This window comes from Diabrotica undecimpunctata, chromosome 6 (assembly GCF_040954645.1).
Source record: "Diabrotica undecimpunctata isolate CICGRU chromosome 6, icDiaUnde3, whole genome shotgun sequence".
Classification (NCBI taxonomy): domain Eukaryota; kingdom Metazoa; phylum Arthropoda; class Insecta; order Coleoptera; family Chrysomelidae; genus Diabrotica; species Diabrotica undecimpunctata.
The window spans coordinates 90,440,770-90,463,126 of NC_092808.1; the positions used below are offsets into that span (position 1 = coordinate 90,440,770).

The 22,357-nt window shown below is 32.4% G+C and overlaps 2 protein-coding genes across 3 annotated transcripts in view; one reads left to right on the top strand and one right to left on the bottom strand.

The window, feature by feature from the left end:
• The first annotated feature begins 2,378 nt into the window (after positions 1-2,378).
• Positions 2,379-3,084, top strand: LOC140443547 (alpha-ketoglutarate-dependent dioxygenase alkB homolog 6). Its single transcript, XM_072534864.1, has one exon. It carries the CDS (start codon positions 2,437-2,439, stop codon positions 3,073-3,075), a length of 639 nt encoding a protein of 212 aa, XP_072390965.1. The 5' UTR covers positions 2,379-2,436; the 3' UTR covers positions 3,076-3,084.
• A 2,704-nt stretch (positions 3,085-5,788) lies between these two features.
• LOC140443546 (arginine-hydroxylase NDUFAF5, mitochondrial-like) overlaps positions 5,789-22,357 on the bottom strand; it is a 119,482-nt gene continuing 102,913 nt past the window's right edge. For both annotated transcript variants that reach the window (XM_072534863.1, XM_072534862.1), the window contains one exon: positions 5,789-5,999. In XM_072534863.1, coding sequence (XP_072390964.1) covers positions 5,847-5,999 — 153 coding nt within the window. In that variant the 3' untranslated portion in view covers positions 5,789-5,846. The remainder of the gene's footprint in view (positions 6,000-22,357) is intronic.

A 22,357-nucleotide genomic window follows, 5' to 3' on the forward strand; every position in this document is an offset into this window, starting at 1 on the left:
GAATGTACATACAAGTTGAGAGTATAATTTAAATAATAATAGCAAACTAAAAGTATAAAAAGAAGTTTATTTATTCAAATAGGGAAAGCCCTAATACATACAAATACATAATCAATTTATAACATTAATACATAATAAGATGAAAATAACAATTACACTTAAAATATAGTACCTACACTTATTAAAAATATAAAACAATAAGATATGACATAAAACATGACTACAAACAACTACCTAACTATTGGTGCTTTTAATATGACCCATTAATTTGCTTTTAAACATATGTACAGATGAACAACTTTAAACTGTTTGAGAAAGCTTATTAAAAAAATCGAAACCCTTAAACAACAAAGAGTTTCTTGAAACAGACCTTTTTGTTTTCACAATGTGTAAATTGCAATTACCTCTAGTAGGGTAATTGTGAATATCACAATTCCGCATAATAAACTCACAAAGGTAAGCAGGTCCAAATTATTTAAAATTTTATAAATGAACACCATTGTAAGGTAAAAGACCCTTTGTTGAACTAAAACCCACTGCAGCATGCTAAGCATTGTTGCTATAGGTGTATATCTGCTTCCACCAAGAATGATTCTCATTCCACAATTTTGTAATTTTTGCAACTGGGCTGATTGATTTAAATTAAAGAAAAAAATTAAATAACTGATAAGTAAAAATCGAAGTGAGGTTTAATAATTGCATTAAAAACTGTAATTTTAGTTCATTTGTAAGTAGTAATTTGTAATTAGTTCAAATTGACAAATTTTTAGATATTCTCGAAAAAAAACAGGTATAATTTTTTAGAAATCTTTTTTAATATGTAATTAAAATGGTCATTAAAAGACAATAAATTATCCAATTGAAAACCAAGGTACTTAATTGTTGTGATGATTTCTATTTTATCATTGTCAATTTGAAGATTAATAGTATTTATATCAATATTTGAGTATTTGTATTTAGTTGATATTATCATAGCCTTCGTCTTTAACACATTTAACTTTAGTTTGTTGATCTTTAAATATTTATTAACAGACTGCACATCTTTGCTGAACCAACCTTATGGTTTCCTCATCTTGTCGAAACCTTTTAAAAGGGACTGTCGGTATCCTAAAATACCCCATAGTTCTGTTGTCCCTCCTGTTAGATCTGTTGGAGCATCCCACAACAAAGCAAACGATTGACATATTTGCTACCTAAAAATTTAACACATATTCACATTGAATTTAATTTATAGACTATGTAAACAAACCTTTTAAACTAATTTTTCAGTTTCACAACAGAAGTTTTTTTTAAAAGTCCTCAGCTTTATCCAACAAGTCCAATATTTTTTTAAGCCGTTTATTTCCGTTTTCCAATCACTGAACTGTAATTTAACTCACAATTTATAAAATTAATTGAAAACACTATTAACTTTCAATACGTCTCAATAGTTTGTTTTTTGCCCTCCATATATAACCTAATAATGTGTGATTTGTGATTTTTTCATCTCGGCTTCTTTTTAGAAATTATTAATGTTTACATCATTTTAATATTCTAGCTACACAAGATAGTGGGACGATTTTCACATTTGGTCCCATTGAAGATAGCTACAAAGGAGCTGTGAATTAAATTCACAAAACAAATTTTTGACGTTTGACTGTGTTGTCATGTCTATATAATGTATATGTTGTAGGTTGTAGGCTTCAATTACAAATAGAGAAGCTTTCAAAAATACATTTTTATTATATTATTATATGAATTATGCAATTTTTTATTTTTTTATATACAACACGAACGAATAAATACTCGTTTCTTCTCATATTAATTGCAGTTAATTATTACAACATTTTTTGGCATTTGCCTTTGATAATAAGCTAATAGATTTGGCAATCCTCAAACCACCAGTTGCCAGATTGTTACAGATGGTCACCAGATGTCTGTGGAAAGTACCTGAATAATATTCTTATTATTCTTTGAAAGAATTTCTTTTTTACTGTTAGTTTGTTAACGTTCTATTGGATTTCTTACATAATAAAAACAAAGAATATAGAGATCTATATTTTCATATTTGGTCCCAATTCCCAATGTCCAGTGAAGATAGCGTCAGCTGTTTACATTCAAAATCAAACAGGGCTACCCTTAGATGTTGCCAAATTTCTACTTCATGGCTTGTAACTTTAGGTGGCTGTGATTCTGGACGATATATAAATTAAAATATTTTCTTTAAATTCAAACAAATTTTAAGGGGTGAAAAAAATTTAATTTTCAGTGATTTATAAATAGGACGGTGGCCTATAATGGGTTTAGAACTTTGCAAAAAAAAGAAAATTGGCATATTGAAAATTGAAATGACAATGACAGTCAGTTTATCTGAGACAGATGATGTCAACAGATTTTCTCATGTCATGACACTTGACGCTATGACAAATAAAATGTTTTTGTTTGTTTTGATTTTGAATGGATGTCTCACAGTACCGTGTAAATGGGATTCCTGCTTCAGCTTTTTACATTCCAAACTTTATCACTGATGACGAGGAATCTCACATTTTAAAACAAGTCTATGCAGTTCCAAAACCAAAATGGACTAGTCTTTCTAATAGAAGATTACAAGATTATGGAGGTATTCCTCATGAAAAAGGAATGATACCAGAAAGAATACCGAGTTGGTTACAAGTGTATTTAAATAAAATTGCCGAATTACAAATTTTTGAACAGCATAAACCAAATCAAGTATTGGTAAATGAGTATTTAGCGGGACAAGGCATTATGCCTCATACTGATGGGCCCCTTTTTTATCCTACAATAAGCACTATTTCATGTGGTTCTCACACTGCATTAGAATTTGTTACAAATGACGAGAGTCGAAAGAATGTCTGCAATATATTTTTAGAACCAAGAAGCTTAATCATAATTAAAGATGAATTATATTCAAAATACTTACATTCCATTTCAGAAAGAAAATTTGATTCCATAAATGACTGTGCTAATAAAGATTTTTGTCAATTATATTCCTGTGATCAAGAACTGGAGAGGTCTACAAGGATATCTTTAACTATTAGAAATGTTCCAAAAGTTTTAAAAATAAAATTATTTTAAATAATTGTATTCACTGCATTACTACCCTTGTAAAGAGGTCTTTGTTCTGCATCCCTTTTTTAGAGAGAATTGCAGACTTACAGTTAAGAAAGTGTCAATTTCTCAAATATGTGATAAGTATTTGTTGCTTCAGAAGATAATACAAGTGAATGTATTTCCTAGTTAAATAATTTGATAAAATGGTATAAATTTAGTTCTGTTAACCCTTTTCAGTGGTGCAGGATTAAAATAGCTGTAATGTTAGTTAACTTGTATTAATGTATGTAATGTTATGTCAATGTAAAAAAAATATACTATTATGGTGTGTGATGGAGAAAGATCATGGCAGCTGTACTATTTAGCAGCAATAGAACCTCATTATGAATTAGTTCTTAGACACATCAAGATACAAGCTTGAAGAGAACTCAGAGTTTAGAGAACATTAGAGGAATATATGGTTTAGATTCCCAATGGATACATTGTCACAAATAGGAGAGTTAAGAATTCCAATTTTATATATGTTGGATAGAATATAGTTATCATGTTGTGGCTCTAAACTCATCTGTTTATTTATTGAAAGATAAAATAAATTGGCAACTGTGAAATCAAGGACTTGTGTTGCATGACTGCAAATTTTCATTCAAATGTATAAAATAAATTTTGGTAAATTAAACTATGTATTTTGTATTTAAACCAGATCTACTCATGCCTCAAAAGGAAAATCTTTGATCAATGTGTGTTACCTGTACTCACTTATGTAGCGGAAACATTAACACTCACAAAAAAGGTAGTTAATAAGATTTACGTGCCTCAGGTGGCTATGGAGCGCAAGAAAATTGAGTGTTTCTCTGAGAGACCGAATCCCAAACGAAAAAATATGTCATAGAACAAAAACAATGGACGCTATCGAAAAAATCGCGTCTTTAAAATGGAATTGGGCACGACACGTCGCCAGATTATCATACAGCCGATGGTCAAAACGTATTTTAGAGTGGAGATCAAGGCAAGAAGCAATATGGAGCAAAGGATGCCCACTAACTAGATGAACTGACAACCTGAAGTGTGTTAGCAATAACTGGATACAAGACAGAGACAGATGGAAAGAGCTGAGGGAGACCTATGTCCAGCAGTGGACGCATACAGGTTGATGATGATGTATAAAATAATATCAAATAGCTTAACCTTACCACCCTCAAAAGATAGAAGAACAAGAGGTGACCAAATTGAATATTTAAAATACCAAACGGCTATTATCTCTGTTAACTGAATATCTAACAGTTCAATAACAACATGCATCTTAGGCATCACAATATAAAAATTACTCAAACAAAAATGTGCTTATTCAATAGAAATTTTCTAACGTTGTTTACCATTAGAATATAACCAGTAATACAAAAGTAGTTTTACATTAAAACACCAGCTTAAAAATCTATTAGATTTATCCTCCTCAGTCCTAATCCCTTTTGGGATGTGGTGACACCATCAGGTCTTTACAGTTCTTTTTACAGTTTTTATTATTATATTAGATTAAGAGATGAAAAAATGGAATTTAACAACTGTTTTCCTACATTATACAGTATAATATAAAGTATCTCTGATAGCATTTTCTATATGTGTTTTTACTAACGTGCGTAATTGTTATATTAGTAATCTGTGATACTTTCAAAAAGACTCCAGTAAACTCAGGTGATTTTAAAGGTACATCTACCTAACTAAAAAAATATATAAACATCATTATTAGATACAGTGCAGTAAAAATCACATTCCGGCGGTATCTAGGTGGAAGAGGACTTATGATGTTTTTAAATCTAATGTGACATTAAAATGCGTGTAAAATTTTTTTTAAGATACTCTGGCATACCAGGCCACCTAGGGCTTGATAACACTGAAAGACCCCTCCCAGAATCCAATACTTTTGATAACTTAGGTATCTGAGATGGTACACTTTTTTCCTTAGAGGGAGTGTGAGTTGTATAGCTTAAATCTGAAATAATAATAATGGACCAAACCAGCTTCAAACGGTTTATAATGGTAAACCAAGCTGGCGCTTTATTTGGTTTTAAAGTACAATAGCAGTTAATATAATTGCTACTGAGTTCTCGAAGTACTCAGTCTATACCAATATCACATTTCTTGTCTTTCTCGTTTTTTAGTCATTGTTTTTTAATGTTATATCTTTATTTAATCTTATTTATTATTATTTATTTTTAATTTCATTTGTAGACTTTATAAGGTTATTTAGACTATTTAGTGAGTCATGACTTAACAAGATCTTTCCAGTACCTATCATTTTTTTTTAATTTCTCCAACAAAACATCATCACTGGCTCGACAACCCTTTTTGGGTCTTGGCCTGTTCCAGGATTCTTCTCCATTCTGATCTGTTTCGTGCTTTTTTTCTCCAGTTTTTTATTTTAAGGTTGTTATAACAACAAAACATAGTTTTTTTTTTATTTGTGAGATATGTACTTTTAGTTTTCCATCAGTTTTAGTTTTTTGTCTTAATTTATATCTTTACTGATTATACAACGACGTATACATTTTGAATGATCTAGTTTGTTACATGTTATTTTTTTAATCCGTTTCTTGCATAATTTTATGAATGACTAAAACTTTTTATTATTTGTTTTGGATCGTTGGATACTGGAATCCGTTTTCTCTTGCTGAATAATTCTAAATTATTTGTCCTCTTCCTTATATATTCATCACTTATTTAATTAAGGAAATAATTAAAATAAACTTGGAATAGAATATTTATTAAAATAGATAACCTCTTAAAAATAATAATATAACTCAACGTTTATCATCATCATCTATCTTAATTGATTTTACCTCTTTAATGATTTCATCTAGTCTGTGAAGGTCCTTCAGGGAAACCTCTCCAGTTCCTCTCTCTAAAGGTTTTGGTTGTTTTGGATGGGGTTTCCAGCCCAGCATGTTAATTATCTAAAAAATGAATAATATGAAGATATATGGTACGGTAATTTTTAACTACCGTATACGTGTGACTTTTAAAGAGTGTTGTTATATCTCTGTTACATATTTTCTTCTAAAATTTTAGTCGGATAAATGAGTGTAAAATAATATTTAAATGCACTGAAGTGCATTGCAGAGTGAAAATTAATATTTCCCCAATAAAAGCTTTAAGTATCCATGTAATTGTTATTTTCTACGCGATTCTATCAATTAATTAATTAACAAAGAAAATTGATTAAAGGAATTGATATGTGGCAACAACGCATATTCCCCTGAGCAGTTAGTAAAATTTTAAGCAACGCCTTCCTTCAGTGCGGGTGGTCTAGATACAGTCGGAATTCAGTGTAAACCAAACACTGATGAGAAGTGTGTAGTTCTTTGCATAAAATCATTATTTCGTTGGAAACTTTCCGTCAGCAAACTCTAAGAAAAACTCGAACACTTATATTCGAGTATTCAATGCAATTCATGCACTCATAGAGGGGAATACCGTTTATACTATCTGCCTGTCTCATTGTACCTATACTATTCACCTGTCTCTGTGGCTATTACCTCCATGGCATGTCTAATGAAGTGCGCTGTTTGTTTAGCTTACGCTGTTGCCACACATCAATTCCTCAATTCAGTGTTCTTTGTTAATTAATCAAGTAATTGATGAAATCGTTTAAAAAATAACAGTTACATGACTACTTCATTTAAGTTTTATTGGGGTAATATTCATTTTCATTCTACAATAAACAGTAGTGGATTTAAATATTATTTTACACTCATGTATCCGACTAATATTTTAGAATGTATGATGTAACAAAAATATAGCAACACTGTTTAAAAGTCAGACTCGCTACTCCAAAATGCGTGGATTGTGTCAAACTCATATTCAATCAATTTTATTATACTGGGACCGTAATTTCTAATTGTACAGCTTATTTCAAATCGAGTGGCGAGCCCTTCCAGGAAATAGTTAATCGCAGACAATAAAATATATATGATCAGACCCATGCAGTGGCGTTGCAATATTAAACAAATTAAATTATTTGAAATCGCACTAATTACAAAATTATTACTCGCTTAAATAATAAATGGAGTTTGATTGTACATAGATTGTTTTATATATACCAAATTTTTGTTTGTTATAATACCATCTTTAATAATTGATACTCTATAAAGTTTGGTAAAAGTTAATTCCTAATTTAGTATCAGTAACCTTATAACCGTAATTACAAAGTCATTATTAATGACTCAACGACTCGTTGGTTATCGTACATGGTGGTGGGGAGATGGGTTTCATACAGAATGCCTTTTGATTTTTAAGTTATGAGCTAAGACAGGAAATTATCATGATGATATGAATTCAGAAAATTATGAAAAATGGATGAAAGAACAGTTAATCCTTAATTTGCCTGTTGGATCTGTTGTTGTTACTGATAATGCGTCATATCATAATGTACAAATTAATAAAGCACCCACCAGTAATTCTAAAAAAATGGATATGATATCTTATTTGACAGAAAAAATTTACCATTTGTAACGTCAATGTTAAAACCGCAATTTGTATGAAATCATCAAACGACACAAACAAGATCAGATTCAATATAAAGTTGACAAAGTGCTTCAAGAATGTGGACATGTTTCTTTAAAACCTCCGCCGTATCATCCAGACTTGAACCCTATAGAAATGGTTTGGGCGCAAATAAAAAATGAAGCTGGAAAACAAAACGTTTATTTTAAGTTAGAAGACGTAAAAGTGTTGGTGGAACAAGAATTTGCTAGAGTAACTATAGATAACTGGAAGAAAGTGTGTGACTATGTTGTCAAGGTTGAAGATAAATATTTGGAAAGTGAACGTCGCATAAATGTGATTACTGGCAAATTAAGGATTGATTTAAATGATTCTAGTGACGACGACAGTGCATCTGATTATGAAAGTGAATAATATAATTTAACATTACGATGTACCTATGTAACCTATGTGAATATAAGTTTTCCAAACTGTCCTTATGTATGTATTATTTTTTTACTTTATGACAATCATTTCGTATATTATTCTATTGAACTTTGTGAAGTTTAAGTGAGTAATAATATAAATAATAAAGGTCTTAAAGTTAAAACAATCTTTGTAATTAATATTTGTGTACCTCGGAGGTAAAGGACACTACGTCCATTTTTATCGAAATTTAGATTATTGCACTTTTGAATATAACTTCTGGCTCTACACATAGGTAAAGCATACTATGTCCAGAGACAATTTTACGGCAAGTTACCGACTTTTTAATAAACACCAAGTTCACTTCCAGTCAGAGGTAAACAACACCATGTGGACTTGGTGTTGTTTACCTCTACTATATGTGTGCACCGTCATTTACCATCCGGACATAGTGTTATGTACCCTTGTACACTTCCCGTCATATAAAAATGGTACACTTTTTTTCCCAATGTAAACCAGTGTTCAGACCAGAGATATATAAGAGAGCCTCTCTTACATATCTCTGGTTCAGACTGGAGACAATGGTCCGTGAAACAATTCATTGTTGCCATCACAGATAACGGAATTGCACTAAATCTAAATAAAAAAAAAAATAACGTTCAAAAATGTGTTTAGATAAATATTATTTTTATTATTAACAACAAAAAACGGTATCTAATAAATTTAATAACCAGAGAGACGGTTGAGTTAATGTCCAAAATGTTTGAAGAATTTTTTAATAATGGAGATATGACAAAATACTATTATTTCAGCAGTTTCGAAATATAATACATATATTTAAATTCCACACTTGTGATAATTTAAAGTCATGTCTAAATTTTTTATTTTGTAACATTATTTTTGAATTAAAATATTTTCATAAATTATAATAAAACACGATTCAAGTCCTTCTTTTAGCTGGTTTGATATAATATATTCGTTATAAGAAAGAAGTGGACGAAAATGATAATTTGTTTGGAGATGAAAATTCGGATATTGATAAAATCTATGAGCCTCCAAGTGGTGAAAGCTCAAAATCGGACGACAATGATATGAGACGTATAAGTAAACCAGCGAAAACAAAGGTAAAAGAGAAAGCTATTATTACTCCTACGATTAGTGGGGTAATAAAAAAAATCTTCTTCAGGACGATTTATCCCTAAGCAGTGATGCAGGCAATTTCAATGAACATAATGAAGTTATTTTAGAAGAGAAAAGTGTTAAAAGAAAGGTACAAAATATAACTAAGTGCAAACAAAAAGGTAAAAAACGTGTAGTAAATGAACAAAATTGGGCCTGTAATGTTCGCAAACGAAAAATAGCTGGTGGGAAAGAGTATCTCAGTAAAAGAGGCAAAGACATGCCTGCAAAAATGTTAAAGCCTCCTTGCATGTGTTGCATGAAATGCTCCGAAAGATTGCCAGAATACGAAAGACAAAAAATTTTCAACTCATACTGGACTGAGACCAACGTTTCAGATCTTAAAAAGCAATTTATCTTCTCATGTATCGACATCCAACCTACTCTTCGATCAAGAAAAAAAGATCCAAATTCCACCAAATCTAAAAATAATACACTACACTACCATTTTACAATGAACAATCAGCTATTGAAGGTGTGCAATGTTATCTTTTTAAACACACTTTGTATATCTAATTTAGTAGTAGTAAATATGTTGAAAAAAATTGAGCCAGGAGGTTTATTAAAAACTAATCAAAGAGGTAGACACACGCCAACCAATAAAACTCCTACCGAAACCATAAATAGTATACATCAACATATTAAATCATTCCCAAAATACAAGAGTCATTATTCCAGAGAAAGGAGTAAGAGGATTATCTGGGCACAGAACTTACAATAGAAAAGATATATCAACTGTACATTGATGAATGCAATGAAAGACATGTAGATCCAAAGCTCAGAGCAAAAAAGTGGTTGTACGCAGATATTTTTAATAAAGACTTCAAGTTGTCGTTTAAACCGCCCGAAAGAGACATTTGCGATACATGCAGTACATTCACCGCTCAATTAAAAAATAATCTTACTGCAGATGAACTAACCAGTGTACAGGCTGATTATGATGCTCACCTAATTGAATCTAAAACTCGGTATAACTTAAAACAATTGGACTTTATAATAGCTAAAGAGTCACCAAAATACAAAGTACTATCTGGTGATTTGCAAAAATGTTTGCCTTCACCACTAACAAACAATTGTATTAGTTTCTACAAAAGGAAGCATTGGACATTAAATTTTACATTACATGATGCCAGTGATTCTTCTATACATTGTATAATGTGGGACGAATCGAAAGGGGCCTGAGGTGCAAATGAAATTGCCTCGTCAATTTTGAAATGGGCTGACAATACAATTCCAGGTAGTCAAGTAGAGGACATCACTCTTTGGACCGATAACTGCTATGGACAAAATAAAAATATAAGTATTATAATGTGCTATTTTTGGATACTGCAAATAAAGACGATCACTCAAAAGTTTTTACTGAAAGGGCACACACATATGGAAGCAGACACTGTTCATGCTTTAAACGAAAGAAAAGGAAAGAAACTCTCCAATTTGGCCATTTTAACACCATGGGACTGGCAAAAACTAGTTAGGCAAACATCAGGTAAATACACAGTGCACAATATGGAACTTGCAGATTTCAAAAACTTCAAAACGCTGTTCGATAAGAAATTGTTATCTAATCCTCCTTTTGTAAATAGAAAAAAAAATGTTAATAAAGACCCTGTTCTACTGTCAACATGTGTTTTCCTACAAGTCCAACAAGAACACATTGGAAAGTTCTTTTATAAGACCGACTTCAATAATCAAAATATGTATGAAGTGGACTTCATGAGGTATCGTAACGTTTCCAGCCCAATTAAATCAAGTCTCAGTAATCCCATTACCAATCACAAAATAAAAGTACAATGACTTAATTGCACTACTGCCTTTTGTTCCGTCAGTTTGTCATGCGTTTTATCAAAATTTAACACAGCGATGTAGCCACAAACGATTACCCACAAGAAGATGAAGATGATATGGAGCATCTTTAACAATTTTGAAACTTGTCGTCTATAATTTTACTTAATTATTATAACATTATAATATTTACCTCTAATAAAATAATAGTATAGGCTGTTTAATGTGTTTGTATTGTTTATTTCGTAAAGACCTTAACATGCAATGCCACATTATTTAAAAAAGTTGTTAGAGGTAAACAACACTATGTCCAACTACACATTTTTAAAAAAATTTTAAATAATGAACGGTAAACCTCAGGTATATAACACTTCATGGAATGAAAAACGATTATACACACAACAATAATAATATATTAATCTTGGTTAAATATAAGAAACATTTGAGTATTTACTGATTACAAATTTAAAAATTTTTAAAACTGCTCTCCTGAAAAAGTAAGAAAATGGACAGAGTGTCCTTTACCTCCGAGGTACCGATTTATTAATACTGTAATCTGTAATACGTATCTATAGTAGAGTTTAAACAGGATCCTATTGTGCTATCCCGTGGGAACTTTGTTGCTAAAATGTAAAACCCATTTTTTTTGGTTTCTAATATCTTTGTAAGACAAAATCACTTGGTCGTCCAAAAATCGTTGTGGGAGGGGAGCGGTGGGGAGCCTTACAAAAAAAATTTTTTTTTTCATCGTTTTTCGGATGTACAATATCCGAAAATTCATTCGTCAAATTTGCATACCCATCAGGACATTAGAAATATATTTTTTTTATTTTTAAAAATACGTCATACCATTATTGTATACGGAGCGCCTTCATACAAAATCACTTGCCCTGAAAACCCATATTTTTAAAATCGTTTACCTCGCTCTACCTCGAAAAATATTGGGTTTAGCAAAAAATTGCTTTTTATAAACGTTATAGGCCAAAAATCAGAGAAAATGCTGGTTTTTTTAGAATTTTGATTGGATAATTAGTTTAAGAAAAAATTAAATAAATCGGCATGCCACGACGGACAGTGCTGAACGCAGAGATGCGAGGAAGGGCGAGATTCCTATGCGCAGTCAACCGCAAATCGACTCTACTGATGGCGATGTTGTTATGGTCGTTTTTTCATTGTGATGCTGATTTTAAGGAGGATGAATACTCTAGCGTAAATAGTGACTTCTTTAGCTCGTTTTGTTGTCAGATTATTAACAGTTTTAAAATACTGTATTTGTTAAGTGATAGTAGTATTTATATTATCATAATAGGTATTGTTGTATATCTTTAAGGTTGTATACTTATTATTATTATTATTAAATTATTAATATTATCCAGATATAGCCATACGGCTTGCACTCCCTCAAAGGGGAAAATTCACTCATCTCAGATACTGACGATATCAAAAAGATTGAGCTCTGGTGGGACTCTTTCCGTGTTATCGAGCCCTAGGTGACTTGGTATGTAGGGGTATCCCGTATCCCCAAAAATGTTCTTACAGATTATTGTTATTATTATAAAGCTTACTAAGGACGTAGTAAAGTGGTTAAATTTCAAAAGCTTGGGATATACATATCTAAAATGGCAAATTCTAATAGAATATCTACCATTTCCAAGTATGTATTCCAGTATTTGCCTGTGGCAGTTTGAGCTGCAATGAATTCTGGAAACTCTGTCAAAAGTTCACGAGTTAAAGTTGAGATTTTATCGGAGAGTTGCATAATGTCTTCTTTTCTCCTGAAGTTATCGATGATTTCCGATGTACAAAGATGAATTAAGTTAATATAATGTACAGAAGGACTACCACACTCTAAAAGCCACTTCTTATAAAGATTTATTAATAATCTTGACAGAGCTTCGTACGTCAACTTATGGGCTCGTATAGCTTTATTGTATTTTTTGCCAGATAAAATACCATCAATTGTGGACTGAACATAGAGACCACTGTCCAACCATACATCAGCAAGTCCAGAATCTGTCATGAACTGACCAATTATTTTGAGGAAGTTCATAACCATGTGAAATCCACCTAGACGAATGACTACGTTTTTTGTGTCTGCTGGCTGGGACCATTGGAGTTCTTTAGCTTTATAATAGATCGCTTGATCAAACGTCAGTACGGTGTATGTGTTATTTAGCTTCTTAGCAATTTCATTGCACTTTATGATAACAGTCCAAACGGTATCATATTCTGACGAGACATGGGGTAGTACAGGTAAGTAGCCATAGGTCGTTACACGTGATTTATCCTCCACAGTCGGTTTATGAAATCCTGACCTCTGTGGGATAACGGTTTCATCCCTAACAGAGTCCCTCATTTTGCAAATGCACCATGCCATATCTTATGTTATTATTAAGATTCTGACCCTTTTCTATGATGCTCAGTTTATTTCCCTGAGATTGTACTTTTCTTTTTGATTTGTCAAAATAAATTTTGTGAAGGGAATGAAAATCATTTGGTATTACCAGCTTCTGATTATACGGCAAACATTTAAATTGTCCAGGTATATTTTCATTAAATGGTCCTCTCTGGAAGGCAGCAATTTGGGTTCCGTGAAAAGTAAGTGTTTTGTCCAAAGTCTCTTCCAAAATGTCAATGTTGTCAGCAGCAAATTGAACGAGTCGATTGGGTACCAATTGTCTCGGTATGGTTACATGATTATTCTCCAAGTAAAGTTGAATTTCTTCTTGGGCGATGCTGTTACGCACTCTAAGAGTATCGATGTATGACATTGAATGACCGCAAACGTGTATTGCTTCAATGAGTTTTTTCGACCTTGTTTCCTGGTGAACTAAAAGTCCTAGCCCAATATGCTTTGGAGTTTTTATTTTTCCATTCGAACAGGCAAAAATAATGTCTTGGAAAATGCTTACAGTTTCAATTTTCTTTTCATTATCGCTTTCATTGCGGACAATAAGATTAACAAGAGAATACAAGCTTTCAGGAATAGAATTTTTGTAGTCTCTAACATTCATTTTTTTTTAATCGGACTCAGTTGACATCTTGTTTATCTCGCTTCGGATAGTTTGGCACATTTTGACTAGAATGTGTTGCTCCGATGCCCCGAAACTAAAAGTGTCAGATTCGTCGTGGTTGTGCACGATTGTCTTAATTGTAGTTGTAGGCTCATTTTGCCTAGGAGGCCTTACTGATTCAACACCATCCCCAAAATGGTTTTTCATTTTTTTAATTATTTGTTTATCACTCATGTCGTCAATGCCACTAATTTCACGATACCTTTTGCCAATTGATTTTGTGCTGTATCCTTTACCTTTTTCAAAACCCTTCTCCATTTCCTCCAAAAGTTTTCCAAATTCTTCATTGCCTGTTTTGTTAACATTACTATTTCCAACAAATTTTTTATTTAAATTGCGTAATTCAGTCGAAACACAAGCGGCATGATATTTTATTTCCGAGGCAATTAAGTCATTTTCTCCAGTTCTCGCCAAGAACACAGGGTTGCTTTGTGATATCGCTCTTATTTTTTCTTGCATATTATAAGTCATAACTTGGCATAGTTTTTGATTTGGCGAGCGCTTTTGATAAAAGATGCACTTTTGTAAATTAAAAGGTGATCTCAAGGGCTGTTTTTGAAAAATATCGTCTCTACGAAAATCAAATGGCAGTTTAGTATTTTTTGACTTGTACGAGGCAATGTTCTTTGAGCTCGTATAAGATTTATAACAGTTTTCGTGCCATTTTAAAAAATCTTCATTTTTTTAGATCATCAAACTTTGAGAATATATGCCGCATGTATTTATTCTCATAACAATTTTTCATACGTTCGCTCGTGCATTCAATAAAAGTTTTTTTTGATCTTTCTTGAGAGTTAACCAGCCTTTCTCCTTCCAAACAAATAAGACATACCTTTTGAATAAAAACGACCAATAAGTTTAATTAATCACTGTTAATAATATATTAACACATAAGAACTTTATTAGGTCTCACTTGTAATAATCTCAGTGGACTTCGGGAAAAACAAAGCTTATGAAAAAGAATGCACATATGCAAAACGATACGCTTGTTGGGCTAGAATATAACACAACAGCGTCTCGAGGTAAAAACGACCGTAACAACATCACCATCAGTAGAGTCGATTTGCGGTTGACTATGGCATAGGAATCTCGCCCTCCCTCGCATCTCTGCGTTCGCCACTGTCCGTCGTGACATGACATTAGATTTATTTAATTTTTTTTTTAAACTAATTATCCAATCAAAATTCTAAAAACCCACATGTTCTCTGATGTTTGGTCTATAACGTTTATAGGAAGCCATTTTTTGCTAAACCCAATATTTTTCGAGGTAGAGCGAGGTAAACGATTTTAAAAATATGGGTTTTTAGGGCAAGTGATTTTGTATGAAGGCGCTCCGTATACAATAATGGTTTAACGTATTTTTATAAATAAAAAAAGGATATTTCTAATGTCCGGATAGGTATGCAAATTTGAGTGATGAATTTTCGGATATTGTTCATTGGAAAAACGATGAAAAAAAATTGCATTTTTTTTTGTAAGGCTCCCCACCACTCCCCTCCCAGTACGATTTTTGGACGACCAAGTGATTTTGCATTACAAAAATATTAGAAACCAAAAAAAATGGGTTTTACATTTTAGCAACAAAGTGCCCACGAAAATCTATTCTAGAAGCCTTTTGCCAGTCTATTTACTCTACTACTATGGTTTCACATACAGACAATATATGTATGTGATATAGTACGTCCACTATATCTTTTCCCGTGCATCATAATTCATTTTCATTTTTTCAAACAAGTTAAATCAAAATATTAAATGAAACGTACGACGATGTGTAGATAATTATTATTGATACCTACTACTGTCAATGTAATAATTAGGAAATGACTATTATCTCGGTGGATGTATTTTATAAAGTTAAATTTAGTAAATATATTATTTATTATAATTTTTGTGTATTTGGATTAGTATTCGTCGGGAATAGGATTAATAAAAATATGATGAAAAGGAGATTAAAAAGTAATCTTAATATTACTTGTATAATCTGCCAACATAAATAATTGTGTATCAATTTTATTCTATTGTCACATAGCAGCAATGTCGAACGCGGTTATTATTTGGATGGGCACCGCTACGGAACCACGTAGCTGTGGAACACCTCGTGTTGTTGCCTTACCTTTTTTTTAATTCTTGGTATTATTTTAAGGACTTTTTTGGAAAATAGTAAGTATTAAAATTAATTGATTATTAAAAAAAATACAAGTAAACTGTTAAAAATATATTAATTTCGTTGAAATTATATAAAAGAAGTATAAACTTTTACGTACGTACTAAGTACACACACTCTTTTTTTTTATTCTTCTTATATTCTTTTTCACTATCGAGGAGATTGATGGAATCATCATTAAACAGCTTGAACCTCATACCGACTATTACTAGTATAAACATTAATAAATTAATAATAAATAAATTTAAAAAAAGTCACCACAACAAAGTTAATATTGTTAAGAAGATTTAATATTACCTAATGTTGAAAAATACAAAACTATCGAGTGAATTACATAAAAAACAATTAATATTTTTAATATATCGCACCTTTAGGGAAACAGTGACACAAGCGCAAATTTTTCACAAATTAAGTTATCAACACTACGATCTTACTAATACTCGTCTTTGTCTTGGGAGCCAAAAGTCAGAATTGCAACTCTTCAATGCAACAACATCAATTGCAACAATTCAGAATTTCCCATTGAGCAGCGGCGGCTCGTGGCCTAAAAAAGTGGTGAAGATGAGGAAAGCTTGCCGGAGCCAAAAGGAGTTTTGGTACCTAAGTCGCGTCCAAATCTCATTAAAAATTCGTTAAAAAAATAGAGTTTAGGGCCCTAATAACTTGAAAACAGTTTTTTAGGGCACTTATACTAGATACGATATGTTCTACTTGCTTGGGGTATTTTAGTTCTGAACCTTGACATTTCATTGGGGGTTTTTTGGCGATTAAAACACCTCGCCTGCTAAACGGAGTCTCTAATATATTACACACCAAGTCATTAATGGGATTCATGTCTGTCTAAAATTATTTTTGTCCAAACGAAATCCACGAGAACACTTTATATCCGAAATCCGAAACAAACCACAGAGAAATATATTAATAAAGTGCACTAAACAAATAAACTTAATACTGTGACTAAACTAAACTTATAAATACTATACTATACACTATACTATATAAAAAATATCTATATAATAGACTAAATTTCAAAATATTGTCGCTGCAAATACTAAATAGGTATCCATGCAACTAGTGGCCAGTGCGTGAAGACGAATAAGATATTTTTCGACGGCACTGCACTTGCTATGTTTCTCAACTATCACTAGGGACAAGCTGACGTCACGTTGCCATGGCAACCGTGAACGCTAATGCAGATGAATTTCGCATTTCAAAAATAATCTTCACCGTCCTATTCCTGAATCATACGCACTACACAGCAAGTGACACAGGTCAGGACTTGACCGTCAAGTACCTACCGCAACGATAATAAAGTTAGCTGCCTTTTTTAATTTTTAGATTAATTAAAAGAGAATAAATAATTGATTTCAGAATTTAGATATATTAATGTTGCTTTTATTTTTTATTTATTTGTCTCAATTTAATTATATTTTTTTGGTGAACCTCACCTTCACCTACTTCACCTGGCGAGCCGCCGCTGCCATTGAGTTTCCTATGGCCCGTTTGGCGATTCGCCATCCGGTATATATATTCAAAAGTTCGAAAATCTCAAAATACAAAACACTAATGTAAAGAAAGAAAACTAATCACAAAACATGAAATGATGTTGCAATGAATAACTCAGATTCGTAAATTCTGAATAATATCTGCAGAAACGTACAAACAGGCTATCATCTTAAGGGCATCGATACTCAAACAGAAGTATTATCACCAAGTATCACCCAGTAACTATGCTACAACAACTGTTGTTGGTGGTCTTGATGTTGACTGAAGGCTTTGCAGAGCATTTCGTGATGGTTATCAAAGCAAAATTTTCTGCTGAAATTTAAGTTAGACGATTAATGCACTAAATTATACTGGTACGTTACATAAACAAATCAATAGGACTACGCAACTATACCGAAATTGCAGAACGGTTGTACTTTGGAGAAGCTTGTACAACCTGGGAGTTGAAATCAAAGACAAACTACTTGTACGCAGCAGTGATGAGATCAAATGTCCTTATTTATACACCAGAATCACTATTCTACGGACATAAATACTGATAAATATCGCGTAGCTCTGAATAGATGTTTTGTGTAAAACTTAGCGGTCGCTGGTTAAATAAATTAAAATAATAACGAAGAAAAATGCAATATTTTATTTGTGAATAAATGAGCAATCAATTTAAATATCCCGAAAAACAGCTGGGTTCACTCATTGCTGTTAACTGTAAAAAGAAAAAAAAAAACACTCACCTTTAAAATATGGTGTATTAATTGTAGCAAGCAATAGAATAGTAGCAACTGCGCGTCGCGGCGCCGGCCGAGGCACGAAAAAAGGACGTCCTGATAAACTTTAGACGATTACAGTACGCTGTCTCGATTGAAAGTGATCTTTCTTAGAATTTGTAAGGATAAAAATCCGTGTCTAAACATTCAAGAGGTGGCAACGGAAGCAAACCCTCATAAATCAGAGCTATTGTAATGCACTTCTGAAAGACGATCATTTCACTAAATGGTCACAGAAATTTTACACTTTGCAACGTTTTTTGTGCTTGCGACGCAGTTAACCAAAAATTACAAAAACAAGTCAATTTCTTTGAACTTAAAAAACAGATTACATGTGTTAGCCACATTGACAATGAGAATTTACTGAATAAAAGAAAATAATATACTGTAATCTTTTAAGAAAATTCTTCAAGTAAATAAGTAGGAAGAATATACCATTAAATAAGATCATATTATAATACAGTAATAAAAATATTGAATGTAAAATATGTAAATAAATACTAAATAATTTCCCAAACAGTAGAGGAACATCATTATTAGAGGTTGTCACTTATATTTTTCTGTTCGAATTGCCTATTTCTGCGGTAGTCCTTTTAATTATTCTGTGTACTAAAGCTAACGATATATTAATAGTAAACCCTCTTTCAAATAAAAACTATGATAATGTCAACAATTATCTTCACGGAAACAATTAACACGGCCATAGTATCTCTTATACAAATGGATATCTAATGTTTCACTGATGGATTAAAAATTGTACATGTGACCAGACTAAGGATTCTAAGGCAAACACGTAAATTATACCTGAGCCAATACTCTACTTATGAAACAGCAACTTAACATGGCATTTACCAACGCTTGAAAACAAGCATGGCACGCGAAAAAGATAGAGCAAAGAGAATAAATATCTTTATTGTCACCCAAGTGAAAATAGTAGCGGTAAACAATGACCAAATCTAAATTAGTCAGAAACTACAAGGATCTATTAAATAAACTGGCACAATAGACTAATACGGGGACCGGAGTCTGATGGAGTTTAAGTACGTTAACTAGCAAAATAAGACTCTATGAAGGCCCATAACCATTCCGAAAATAACAAACGGGATGTTATACACGGTTAAACCTATATGAAGAAAATACTTATAACATTGACATAATGCTTTTGTCTAGTCTGATGGATTTTAACATACGAGAGATAAAACAGATCTTATTAGAGGTGGTGACTGGACACTATCAATTAAGGAACTATTTCTATAGGGAAGATTTTTTTTAAGCCCTTCTCTCTATTCGGATTGCCGAATATAGGCCCTTGTGATCTTTTGGCTTCATATAGCCGCCAATTCCCGATTTCTTTATTCCATCGGCCATCCTTAAGACGTTCGTTATGTCCAGCCCATTTCCATTTCAGTTTAGTTGCTTGTTCCACAGCATCTTTTACTTTTGTTCTATTACGAATGTCTTCATTGGTTTTATGGTCTTTGAGTGAGATACCTAGCATCTGTCGTTCCATAGCTCTCTGAGTTTTTGTGATCTTCTTCATGTTTATTTTAGTGAATGTCCAGGTTTGAGCTCCATATGTAAGTACAGGTAGGATAGAGAAATTAAACACTTTGGTTCGCAGTCTTTGAGGTGTACTTTTATTTTTAAGTACATATGAGAATCTTTCGAATGCTGCCCATCCCATTTTTACACGTCTGCTTATTTCGGTAGTCTGATTTTCTTTGCTTACCTTGACATTTTGACCCAGATATGTAAATTCACCTACGTGTCCTATCTCTGTCCCTTGGATGTTTGTCATAGGTTTACAATCTTTGTTTGACATTAGTTTAGTTTTGCTGAAATTCATTTTCAGTCCTTTTTTAGGGATTCTGTGTGTAGCTCCTCAATCATCATATTCAGTGCACTCCACGTGTCGGCTATTAGTACTAAATCATCTGCGTATCTAAGATGGTTCAAGTATCTTCCGTTAATAGGGATTCCCTTATTTTCCCAGTCTATTGACTTAAAGATATCTTCTAGGGCAGCTGTAAATAATTTTGGAGATATTATGTCTCCTTGTCTTACGCCTCGGTTGATTTTTACTGGTCTTGTTTCGATTCCATTACCCAACGTCACTATCATTTCAGCTTGTTCGTAAATATTATGTATTAATATTCTGTACCTGGAGTCCATCCGGTTGTTGACTAATGCTTCTTCTATTGCCCACAGTTTTACGCTATTAAAAGCATTTTCATAATCTATAAAAGCCAGACATAATGGGAGATTGTATTTGTTAGTCTTTTCTAAATCCGGCTTGTTCTACTGGTTGATATCCGTCAAATTTAATTGTTAACCTATTTATAATAATCTTTGTAACGGTTTTGTAAAGTGAAAGAAGTGAAATTGGTCGATAACTTTTCAGGTCTGTGGTGTCTCCCTTTTTGTGTATTAGTATTTTTTTAGCAGTATTCTATTGTCCGGGTATGTTGCCTTCGAATAGACATTTATTAAATAGCATTTTTAGATATGTGATGACTTCTTCTCCGCCTTCCTTCAGCATTTCTGCTAGGATTCCACCGCTTTCCAGCTTTATTCCTTTTTATTTCTTTTACTGCTCTTTCTATTTCTTCGTGGCTTATTTAGGGCATCACTTCTGAGTTGACATTTGTTATCTGCCTTTTCAAATTCTGCTTTGAGGAGTTAAGAGTATCGTTTTTGGAACGATACAGATCGGCGTAGAACATTTCAATTGAGTTTGCTATATCAAATTTACTTTTTTCTAGTTATTCTTGTTTATTTTTAATGGATATTGTTTTTCTTTCCTAATTATGGTTTAGTGCATTTGAGACTTCGTTTTTTTTTCTATGACTTGTTCTATACGGTCTTCTTGATGTTTTTTAATGTCTTCTTTTATCTGTTTTCTTATTACTCGATTAAGTTCCTTAAATTCTGCAGTGTCACTTTTGTTTTGTCTCAGAAGATCTTTTCTTTGTTTCAGCATGTTTTGTGATTCTACACTTATTTTAGATTTTCGTTTTCTGTTAGCGGTTGCCACTTCTGAGCTTGCGTTTAATAGTTCTTTTGTTATGACTTTATTGATTTCATTTAAGCTAAGGTTATCTAGATTTAATACTTTCGCGGATTTGAACTTGCTTTTATATTTTTCTGTATTAGATTTTAGTTTATCTGTGTCTATATTCCAAGTTTTTCTAAATTTATTTCTATTTTTACTAAGTTTTATCTCTAATTCCGCTCTAACCATTCGGTGATCGCTACTTACTGACGACGTCTTTATTACTGTTACGTCCTGTATGATATCTGTTTTGTTACACAGTATGTAATTTATTGCGTTCCGAGGTTTTTCGTCTGGGGATAGCCACGTCCACTTTCTTTGACGTTTAGGGAAGATACCGTGAATGAAATGGAGGGATAAGGTAAATAGAATATGGTGCACAATATGTAGGCGAGGCAATGAAGCAGTAGAAAGCCTAAAAGATACCAATTTCTTGCAGTTGGAAGGATCTCAATGAAATTTGCTGCATTCGATTCGTAAGAGCGTTAGGAAATTTTGTGAACTAAAGTGATGATGTCGAAATGAAAATTGTATTTCCAAGTGATATAAAATAATAAATTTGTAATTCGGAAATAATTGAAGGAAATGAGTTCAATATTACTACTCGGTGGCTTTTGGGGTCGCTAAACAAGAATATTATGCAAGTCTTCGAAACACATGGTGCCCAGGACGAGCCTCATTTCCTGAAGTTTTATGGAAAATTAATATAAAATCAGTGCAAACTCGTTACTCGGGGGTTTCTGGAGTCGCTGAGTACAAATATCATGACGACAACGATCTCGTCTCCTGGAGTTTCATGGAAATTAGATATAAAATCAGTTCGAATTCATTACTTCGGTATCTTGAATACTAATTCATTGGTACTCGTAATATTATTTCATTT

Excerpts from the sequence above, each read along its gene's own strand:
- LOC140443547 (XM_072534864.1), top strand. The coding sequence starts at position 2,437 with ATGGATGTCTCACAGTACCGTGTAAATGGGATTCCTGCTTCAGCTTTT.